This window comes from Thamnophis elegans, chromosome 11 (genome assembly GCF_009769535.1).
Source record: "Thamnophis elegans isolate rThaEle1 chromosome 11, rThaEle1.pri, whole genome shotgun sequence".
Taxonomy (NCBI): Eukaryota; Metazoa; Chordata; class Lepidosauria; order Squamata; family Colubridae; genus Thamnophis; species Thamnophis elegans.
In genome coordinates, this window is record NC_045551.1 from 68,823,391 (window position 1) to 68,835,065 (window position 11,675).

At 42.6% G+C, this 11,675-nt stretch overlaps 1 protein-coding gene across 1 annotated transcript in view; it reads right to left on the reverse strand.

Moving 5' to 3' along the window:
• ENOX1 (ecto-NOX disulfide-thiol exchanger 1) overlaps window positions 1–11,675 on the reverse strand; it is a 132,600-nt gene that overhangs the window by 20,024 nt on the left and 100,901 nt on the right. Inside the window, exons 8-9 of the mRNA XM_032226638.1 lie at window positions 9,802–9,909; window positions 3,490–3,546 (exon numbers count right to left, since the gene is read on the reverse strand). Of these exons, the coding sequence (XP_032082529.1) occupies window positions 3,490–3,546; window positions 9,802–9,909 (165 nt within the window). The remainder of the gene's footprint in view (window positions 1–3,489; window positions 3,547–9,801; window positions 9,910–11,675) is intronic.

Here is an 11,675-nt window from a genome sequence, read left to right on the forward strand (position 1 = left end):
GGTTCATTGGAAAAAAAATATTAATTGTAATTGAATATACCTTGTACAATGAAAGCGAGCTATTTAGTTATATTAGATGAAAAATCTGTGATGGTAAATGTAATTGAGAATAGGGATGCAAAAATACTTGTAACCAAACGACATGCTGTATGTAATGGATGAGATCATTTTTTTATATTGTTTTTTTTATTTTATGTTTAAAAATAAAAATAAAAAACAGATTGCAGAAAAAAACAGTAACAGGTGTCTGAGAACTTCCAATGTACACGGTGGGAGTGGTGGGATGTGGAGACTGTCTGGGACATCAAATGCACGAGGAAGTGGAAGCGCGGCGGGTAGGAAATCTCAGATGGGCCCATTGAAGTACGGGAAAAGGAGGAGCCTTTTCCTGCAAAAAGAGGAAGTTAACGGAGGTGGCGCAGTGGTTAGAGTGCTGTACTGCACCCACTTCAGCTGACTGCTAGTTCTGCAGTTCGGCGGTTCAAATCTCACCGGCTCAGGGTTGACTCAGCCTTCCATCCTTCCGAGGTGGGTGAAATGAGGACCCAGACTGTGGGGGCGATATGCTGACTCTGTAAACCGCTTAGAGAGGGCTGAAAGCCCTATGAAGCGGTATATAAGTCTAACTGCTATTGCTATTGCTAACTCCTAGGGAACGGAGGAGATGTGAAAAAGGTATAAAAATGAACGCTTGTGATCATGTCGATGCCACTGATAGTAGCTGCTCCTCCCTGGACTTGGCTGCTATCTCTGACCCGTGTTGCGATGAGAACCAAGTCTTACTGAAGTACTGGTGCAAATCTCTGGCATTTTTCATCTTTGAACTAACCATGAAAAAAAAAACTTTGGATTCAAAGCTGAATTGTGGTTGCAGGTTTTCATTTCTGTTTTTAATGTTTTTGAATTTTATAACAATAGGGTACTAGTTTAGACAGGACCCCAATTTCTGGCAAACCCCCCCCCCCAACAAATGTGGGTAGTTCTCGTCTTACAACTGAAATTGAGCCCAAGCCTTCTGTTGCGAAGCGAGACGTTTCTTGAGCCAATGTTGCCCTGTTTTACAACCTCTCTCGCCACTGCGGTTGTTAAATTAGGAACATGGTCGTTAAATGAATCTGGGTTTTCCCACGGACTTTGCTCGTTGGAAGGGGATCCCGTCATGACACTGCAATGGTCATAAGTATGAGTCAGTTGCCAAGTGTCTGAATTTTGTTCACGTGACAACGGGGATGGGGCAATGGTCGTAAGGGTGAAAAACGGTCGTAGGTAACTTTTTTCAGTGCCGTTGTAACTTCAAACGGTCACTAAATGAACTGTTGTAACCCGAGGAACATCTGTAGAAGAATTATTTTTTTTGTGCGTGTGGAAGCTCTATCAACATACTACTCCTACAATCAAACAAAGAAAGAGAGAAAAACAAGAGAGAGGGGTGTGTGGAGAAAGAGAGAAAGAAAGAGGGAGGAAGAGAAAGAGGGAGGAAGAGAGAGAGGGAGGAAGAGAGAGAGGGAGGAAGAGAGAGAAAGAAAGAGAGAAACAGAGAGAAGAGAGAGAGAGAGAAACAAAGAGTGAAAAATAAAAGTGAAAGAGAAAGAGAGTTAAAGAGAGGAAGAAAGAGAGGGAGAAAGAAATACATGAGAGAGAGAAAAACAGTGAAAAAGAAAGAAGTGTGTGAGAGAAAGAGAGTTAAAGAGAGGGAGAAAGAGAAAGAAACAGAGAGGGAGGGAGAAAGAGAGAGAGAAACAAAGAGAAGAAGAGAGAGGAGAGAAACAAAAAGAGTGAAAAAAGTTAGAGAGAAAGAGAGAGTTAAAGAGGGAGAAAGAGAGAGAGGGAGAAAGAGAACCAAAGAGAGAGAAGAAGAGAGAAACAAAGAGAGTGAAAAAGAAGTGAGAGAGAGAAAGAGAGAGTTAAAGAGAGGGAGAAAAATAGAGAGAGAAACAGAAACACAGAGAGAGAAAGAGAGAAACAAAGAGAAGGAGAGAGAGGAGAAACAAAAAGAGTGAAAAAGTTAGAGAGAAAGAGAGAGTTAAAGAGGGAGAAAGAGAACCAAAGAGAGAGAAGAAGAGAGAAGAGAGAGAGAAACAAAAAGAGAGAAAAAGAAGTGAGAGAAAGAAAGAGGGAGTTAAAGAGAGGGAGAAAAAGAGAGAGAGAAACACACACAGAGAGAGAGAGAGAGAGAGAGTGGGGAGGAAGAGAGAGAGAGAAGGAGAGAGAAGTTATCACAATCTGCTTTCTTATTCCTACTTAAAATAACCTCTCAAAAGATTCTCTAAAATCATGGAAGGGGGAGCTCAGCCCTTCCTTCCTGGCGTTACCGAATCTCCGCGCTGACTCCTAGGTGGGTATTTGTGCTAAATCCAGCTTGTCAGTGTGTATCAAATAGGTACTAATCCCATTAAAGGCATTACAGACCACTAATAACCATGCGGAAAACTAAGCCATCCTTCCCTCTCCAGACATTCTGATCTGCAAAACACTCGGCGACAGACGCGCCTCCGGGGGATGAAGGATTCTCAACTTCCTTTTATGAACGCATGTAATTCCGTAATTCACGTTTCTCCAACGTGTTGCCGGGACGCCTAAACTATCCAGGGTTTTGAAGAAGTATTTGCCGTGTTGTGCCCTCAACCGGGCTCCCTTCCGTCCCTCCTCTTCATGCAATGAAAGCCTCCCCAAATACGGATAGTCCTCGACTTACGTCCACAATTCAGCCCCAAATTTCTGTCGTTAAGCAAGACCAGAAGTGGGATTCAGCAGGTTCTGACCAGTTCTGGAGAACCAGTAGTGGAAACTTTGAGTAGTTCGGAGAACCAGTAAATACCACCTCTAAACTGGCCCCACTCCCCGTCTATTCTCTGCCTCCTGAGCCCCAGCGGATCGGGAGGGAATGGGGATTTTGCAGTATCCTTCCCCTGCCACGCCCACCAAGCCACGCCCACAGAACCGGTAGTAAAAATGTTTGAATCCCCGAAGCAGCCGGCGTGAGCTTCAATGGACTCCAGAGGATGGTAGAAGACAGGAAGGCCTGGAGGAACATTGTCCATGAGATCGTGATGGGTTGGACACGACTTCGCAACTAACAACAACAAACAACTGGAAGATTGGGTTTTTCACACGAGGTGTAGAATGCCGAATTTTTTGAAACTTAAAACCTCAAAACCCACCATCTTCTGAAAATTCAGGGATGAAAATGTGAACATCAACACAAACCAGGTTACCCACATTTCTCAGTCCCAGGCATAGAAATGTTTCAGCAACAAGAAATATATATATATTTTTAAAAAAACTTTTCCATTATACATGTGGCAAGGCAAGGGAGCCGTTAATTCTTGCATGGCAAATTAAAAAAAAAAATCAATTCATTTATCTCGAAATAAGCACCCCGAAGTAGCACGCCTTCAATTTCAGAAAAGGTTACTCTCTGTTAGGACCATTAATCCATTAACAAAACCAGCTTTCATTTCAAAAAAAACCACCCAAAATTGCACCTACTTTTGCCTGAGATTCGTCATGGCCATTAGTCTCCAACTCCTTGGCATTCTTTTTTAACTACGAAAGAGAGAGGGGAAAACAACAACAACAATCACGATTAGCCCGTTTCACACGCAGTTATTGTTGATTTATAACGACACAACGAAGAGAATATACGGAGCGTACCACTCTAATGAGCTGTTTGCTGAAACCGGTTAGAAAGCAACCTAGTTAAGATCTGATAGGTTGGTTTAAAAAAATAAAACAAAAGGAAGTCGATGCACGCTATTTTTTTCTTTAAAAAAAACACAATAAGATTAGGGAGCCGTCTCAAGGCGTAAGAAGGGTGCAGAATTAGCTTTCAAGAGTAATAAATGCTTTCATTTCCCATTTGGCGGCTGCTAATTTGGAACTTTGCAAGCAATTGCAAAGTTGCTGGTAGCTAAATAGCAGGCAGCTAATAATTGCTTTTGAGTTATGAGTTTTTGGGGCGTTTTTGAAAAAAAGCTGTGATGGGTTTTTCTGCTCAGGAACCTAATCGGGAAGAGAAAGGAGCTTATTTGATGGACTAAGTCATTGAAACCCAAATGTCTTCTCCACATCAGGATGGCTACAGGCCATCCGGGAAAAAAAAGGGGAGAAATATTCTTAGGAGAAAAAAATTAAATCAAATGCCCCACGATTGCATCAACATGTTGAAACGGTCAGGAAAGGCGATGTTGTTGTGTTGTAGCAGAAATACACTATCTGTTTTTGGAGGGGAAATTGAGCCACCCAATTGGAAAGCGTAGAGCAAGAGATGAATTTTGCAAGTTTTGAATTGTTTGCAAATAACTCTTCATTTAACGACTCCATAATCCCTTGAAATGACATAGACATAGACGTGTGTGTGTGTGTGTGTGTGTGTGTGTGTGTGTGTGTGTCTTCTAGCTTTCCTCCCCTTGAGTCCAACAGTTCTAAGCTTCCATTTCTTAACAATAGTCCGTAGAATCGAAATTGCTGCATGGAAGCATTTATAGATTTTTTTTTCCCCATCGCTTCGTAGGAGTGAATTATTTTCCACTTCAAACGTTCAGGCAGCTGTTTAGAAGAGGCTGCAATTGTGGGAAGGAGACAGAACAATTATCGCAGCTGGAGAGATGAGAGTTCGGAGTGTTTACCTCTGGGACCATCACCTGGGAGCCTACCTGGGAGTCATTCATCTTTGGAGCCTTATTAACAACTTTATGGGGATTCTTTTTTTAAGGAGTGATACTGAATCAACTAGAAGGGTGCCCAGGTATCTGCAGCCATCTCTGCAACTGTCTTTTGTCTTATTTCGAAGCTGTAAACAACTGCAGGCAGACCTCAAGTAGTGTTCAAATGTATAAAATGATGCTGTTCTTAGGTTTGTAACTGTGCCACACAGGAGAGATGGGCACTATAAAAAGATGATAGATAGATAGATAGATAGATAGATAGATAGATAGATAGATAGATAGATAGATAGATGGATGATAGATGATATAGATAGATAGATAATGGATGGACAGATAGGCAAACAGATGATGATGATGATAGATAGATAGATAGATAGATAGATAGATAGATAGATAGATAGATATTGATATAGATAGATATAGATATGTAGATAGATAGAAGACAGATTGAAGATAGATGATAGATAGATAGATAGATAGATAGATAGATAGATAGATAGATGGATGATAGATGATATAGATAGATAGATAATGGATGGACAGATAGGCAAACAGATGATGATGATGATGATAGATAGATAGATAGATAGATAGATAGATAGATAGATAGATAGATAGATAGATGATAGATATATTGTAGCTAGATAGCTAGATGACAGATAGATAGATTAGATATAGTTAAATAGATAGATAGATGATAGATAGATAGATAGATAGATAGATATTGTAGCTAGCTAGCTAGATGACAGATAGAAAGAAGATAAAGATAGATGATAGATAGATAGATAGATAGATAGATAGATAGATAGATAGATAGATAGATAGATAGATAGATTGTAGCTAGATAGCTAGATGACAGATAGATAGTAGATTAGATACAGTTAAATAGATAGATAGATAGATAGATAGATAGATAGATAGATAGATAGATAGATAGATAGATAGATAGATAGATAGAGATAGATAGATGATAGATATATATAGAGATTGTAGCTAGCTAGCTAGATGACAGATAGAAATAAGATATAGATAGATAGATAGATAGATAGATAGATAGATAGATAGATAGATAGATAGATAGATAGATAGATATAGCTAGACAGAGAAAGGCAGACAGACAGACCGAGATAGACAGACAGACAGACAGACAGACAGACAGACAGACATAGCTATACAGAGAAAGAAAGACAGACAGATAGATTGATAGATAGATAGAGAAAATGAGGCTGTAACACCAAATTGTGTAACTCTGTTCAGCAGACAAAAAAGCTTATTTTTCCTTTTATGCACACATCGATGTCTTTACCTCTCTACCCACAAATTGGAATCCGCTTTGAGCAGAGCAGGGAGAGAAAGAAAAAATCATTTGTTCAGTGTAATAAAATGATAAATAAGAAGGCTGGGCTCCCAGCAGCTCCCATCTACAAAAATACCGTCTACATTCATTAATGGGTTTCTTCTAACTATCAGAATTCCATCCGTCTATTTCTCCCTCTTCCTCCCCCTCTGTGTTTGTGTCTTTGTGTTTGTGTGTGTGTGTGTGTCTTTTGTGTGTACGTGTTTGCGTACATGGCGTGTGGGGTAGAGATTGACTTCATCATTTTTATTTTTATTTTGGAGAAAAAAAGGAAGAAGAGAAAGATACAGGATAACGAGACATTGAAATAAACAGCATCACATTGCTTCTATGACTAATAAACAACACACCTTATTACATCAAAATGCCACTTCTCTGTTCCTTCCATTTCTCCCTAATTGCTTATTTCAACAATACACAAATGCTTGAGAATGGCTATTTTATAGATGCAGAGAGTTCCATGGTGAGATCAAACGTTCAATTAAATAGCTTTAAATCACGTAATTTTATTAAAGATTTATTATTTGGCGCAAAATTGGAAGACCACGGAAGCATGAAAGGGACAAACCAAGAAAAAAAAAGATGGAAGAATAACTACAGGAGCACTTACAAATGTAATGATGGCTATTTTCACCTCTGTGAATAGCATGCTTCTCTTCTTCCCATAAACAACCCTTAATCGGTAAATCCCCAATTCCCTTTTGACCATTTTCAGCAAAAAAATAAAATAAAAGTCCTTGTGTTTTATGAAAGCCATTGTAGCTCCTTGAGCAAACCAACCAATGATGCTATTTCTGCAAACGCGGCCATCTTCACCCCTCACTGCCCCCATTGTGGCTCTTTCTGCATTCTGACATTTTGGTGGGTTTAATAATCTTACTACACTTATCAGAGACAAAAACTTCTTGTCCATCAGTAAATATTCTTGAATTAAAAATTCAAGAGACATTGTTGTCTCTTATCTATCAGCCTATCTGTCTATCCATCTATCATCTACCTCCCTCTCTCTCTTTCTCTCTCTCTCTATTATTTATCACTTATTCATCTATCCAACTATCCATCTATCTATCTCACGGGTGTCAAACTTGTGCTGCCACATTGCCATCACGTGGCTGGTGCAATGTTTTTTCCGTTCACTGAGCTGGAGCCGGTGTGGTCCGCATATGACGCATCCATTCTATGGGCCGCCAGTTTGACACCCCTGATCTATCTCTCTATCTCTTTATTATCTATGCATCTATTTATCTACCCATCCATCCATTCCCCCCTCTTTCTTTTCTCTCTCTCTCTCTTCTGTCTATCATCTATATATCCATCTATCCTATCCATCTACTCATCCATCCATCCATCCATCCATCTATCCATCCATCTATTCATCCATCCACCTATCTATCCACCCATCTACCCATCCATCCATCCATCCATCCATCCCCCTCTTTCTTTTCTCTCTCTCTCTTCTATCTATAGCAATAGCAATAGCAGTTAGACTTATATACTGCTTCATAGGGCTCTCAGCCCTCTCTAAGCGGTTTACAGAGTCAGCATATCGCCCCCACAGTCTGGGTCCTCATTTCATCCACCTCGGAAGGATGGAAGGCTGAATCAACCTTGAGCCGGTGAGATTTGAACCGCTGAACTGCAGATAACAGTCAGCTGAAGTGGCCTGCAGTACTGCACCCTAACCACTGCGCCACCTCGGCTCTATCATCTATCTATCCATCTATTCTATCCATCTACCCATCCATCCATCCATCCATTCATCTATCCATCCATCCACCTATCTATAGACCTATCTATCCTTCTATCCATCCACTCATCTACCCATCTATCCATCTACCCATCTATCCTCCTATCTATCCACCTATCTATCCTTCTATCCATCCACCCATCTACCCCTATCCACCTATCCATCCATTCATCCACCTATCTATCTTTCCTTCTATCCATCTATCCATCCATCCTTCCTTCTTTCCTTCCACCCACCCACCCATCTAACTATCTAACTATCATCAATCCAGTTTATATAGCTGCCATCTCAAAAACAAGTGAATCTGGGCAACAGACAGCAAAATTGAACAATAAATCTGTAAAAACATTAACAACTATTAAAATATTTTTTTTTTAAAAAAAAACCCTATAAAAACAGATTTCTGAGCCTGAGGCTTTGTCCACAATTATAGCCAGCCGTCTGGATCGGAGAAAGTGAGCCAGGAAATGTGGCCTGAGCTGCCCTTGTTAGCACTCTTCTCTTTCATAAAGGCGAGTTACCAAAGCCAACCCTTTTCTTAATTTCAGCAGCTACTTAATCTTGTGATAATCAGGAATGAATTAACTCCAATTAGACGACAGAATTACCAAGCTTTATCAGCTTCAGCTGAAGGGACTCTGGCTACGATGATATAAGGCTTAACTCTCAGCTCCTGTCTACACAGAGGCTGCCAGCTGTTCCCAAGGACCAGTTTCCACACAGTTCAACCGTCTTGATGCAATCAAGGAGGAGTAGCTACTCTTGCTTGGAGTCTTTGTGTCCTCATTGAAGACCGGAGTTGGGACACCATGAGAAGATGGGCTCAGAACCACAGGGCCACGGACAAGGAGCACTTACACAACAGCGGCATCCATCTACTACTTGGTCTAGCACAATAAGGAGCAACTACATCTTCATTTAATGACCCCATAATCCCTGGTGGGTGGAGTCTGGGCAGCTGAATGGAGCTAGCAGAGTGTTTCATGGCCGGATGCCATTCCCTGTCGCCAATGCGGAGTTTTGTTCAGCAGATATATTCTCATTGTGCCCAGAGAGAGAAATATTTGCCTCTACCTAGGATTGAACTCAAAGCCTCCTAATTGTGAGGCGAGAGCTCCACCTCTAGACCACTGCATCACTCCTGAGCAACTGCCACCACGCCCTTACTAGATGTATAAGACACGGTGGCTCTCTAATTCTGTCTCAACCTTCTGGGACATTATTCCCACATCCCAAATCTGACTAGCCCCTACCTGTAGTAACCACATAAGCCCAAATTGTGAACACCTGGGGTTTCTGACAGAGGGTAGAAGACTATCCTCAATGGTTTGGTCATCTCTAATTGGCAGAGGGCTATTTTGGAGTGGATGCATTTATTTTAGAGTTATAATGAATTTTTGGTCTGGAGGAAGATGGCCATTTGATTTGTGAACTGCCTAGACATATATTAAAAATATAGAAAATAGGTTATAGATATTCTGGAAATGGAGGAGAGGAGAGAGGAGAAGGGAAGGGAGGAGAGGGGAGTGGGGAGGAGAAGGGAGAGGAAGGGAGTGGAGGGAAGGGGAGGACAGGAGAGGGAAGTGGAGTGGAGAGGAGAAGGGAGTGGAGGGAGGGGGAGGAGAGCGAGTGGAGAGGAGAAGGGACAGGGGGAGAGGGGGGGAGGGGAGGAGAGGGGAGTGGCATGGAGAGGAGAAGGGAGGGGAAGGGGAGGAGAGGAGAGGGGAGGAGAGGAGAAGAAAGTAGAGTGGAGAGGAGAAGGGAGAGGAATGGAGTGGAATGGAGAGGAGAGGAGTTCCTATCTAATGAACACACCGTTTATATCTTACTTAACTAAAATGTTACTACTGATTGTTTCATTGAAGTAGTCGCTCCTCATCCTGGAGAAGCTACAGATGGACGGATGGACTCCTGGTGTAAGACCCTGTTGAAGCTTCTCCATTCGGTCTGCTCTTGAGTTCAAATGTGGCTGCTTAAAACGCTGCAGAGACCCTTCCAAACGGGGAGGACCAACCTTCCACCTGCCTCACCTGTTCCTGCAGGATCTTCAGCATGGCCTGCGTGTGGGAATGCTCTTCTTTTGCTTGTTCCAGTTCCAGCTTCTTGTTATTTAATTCTTCTTGAATTTTCAACAGTTGCTAAAAGAAAGAAAGAAAGAAAGAAAGAAAGAAAGAAAGAAAGAAAGAAAGAAAGAAAGAAAGAAAGAAAGGAAAGTTGATAATTAGGGAGGAGGTTTGATTTGGCCTATGGCATAACACACAGAGTAGTCCAATGTTTCCCTTCTTTGAGGATTGGAGGGGAGGGGAAGAGGGGTTGGCTCCGTGCGAGCAGTCTGCAAGCACACACAAACACAAGCAGCACCATTTGCACAAGTGGTGTGCACGTGCACCGGGGGTGGGGGCTTCCAGCCTTGCTAGAGCTCAGGGAGCGCCTGCAAACTACCCAAGTTTTTGTCCTACCCCCTTGCCCCCCAGGAACACTCTGCAGGCTTCAGCAGGGCTAGGGGGAGGCAGAAACACCCCCGTTTTTGCAAAAAATGAGCGTAAAACGGGTCTGGTTTTTTTTGCAAAAATGGGGGCATTAAAAAGGGGGGGGGATTACATTTTTTTCAAGGAAGGTTGCTCTGTGCATGTGCAGAACAGAAAATAAAGATGGTTGCACCCAGGATAGAACCGTTACAGTCAAGTGTCCAGCTGAGCCACTACCTCTTAGGCTGAACTGGTCCAAACTGGTAGGAACCCATCTCTCTCTTTTTTTAAATTTTTTTTATTTTATCAATTTCATATATACATTCACAATTATATGATCTCATAACTGTTATTAATAATATGTATTTATAACAATTTTTCCCTACAGTTGACAATATACTTGAAGATTGCTTTCTTACCATCCCATAGATCCATCTTATCTTACAACGGTCCTACTTCTTCTTCCCTCCCTCCCTCTTTCCTTCCCTCGTTTCTTCCCTCCTGCTCTCCTTCCTTCCCTCCTTCCCCCCTCCCTCCTTCCCCCTTCCCTCCTTCTCTCCTTCCTTCCCTCCTTCCTTCCTTCCCTCCTTTCTTCTCTCCTTCTCTCCTTCCTTTCCCCTTCCTTTCCTCCTTTCTTCTCTCCTTCTCTCCTTCCTTTCCCCCTTCCTTCCCCCTGCCTTCTCTCCTACATTCCCTCCTTCCTTCCCTCCTTTCTTCTCTCCTTCCTTCCCTCCTTTCTTCTCTCCTTCTTTCCCTCCTTCCTTCCCTCCTTGCTTCCCTCCCTCCTTCCCTCCCTCCTTCCTACCCCCCTTTCTTCTCTTTCTTCTCTCCTTCCTTCCTTCCTTCCTTCCTCCTCTCCTTTCCCTTCTCTCCTTCCCCTTCCTCCCCTTTACCCTTCCCCTCTTCTTCCCATTCCTCCCCTCTTTCCTACTCTTACATTCCCTCCCATTCTTCCTCTGCCTTTCCCTTTCTCCTATTCCTCTCCTTTCTCCTCTCCTTCCTATCTTTCCTTCTACTCCTCCCTCCATCCACTCTATCCGTTGTTGTAGGAACCCATCTCTGACGGACACAGAAATCACGCCTGGCTGCTCTTCAGCTGCTCGGCCTGCCTCCAAACACATCCCCCTCTTCACGTAACGTGAGGATCCGCCGTACATTAAAACTTTTAAATTCCTCGCCGGCGGGACCAACTGCAGAGCTGCTGTCACATCTATCCAGGCGAAAGTCTTATTTGGAGGGGGGGGGCTTCTGGCTTTAATAACACAGGGGGAGGGGAATAAGCATTGCAGCTCATAAATAATGTATGCGTGCATCCCTTTAATGTCATTAGTCTCTGGCCAGCCGCCATCTCGTTTCCTACGAAGCCGTCGTCTGAAATAGATTTGCGCTGAGTTGCCAAGAGGACAAAAAAAAAATGGCTCCCCCCCCCCTGCTGG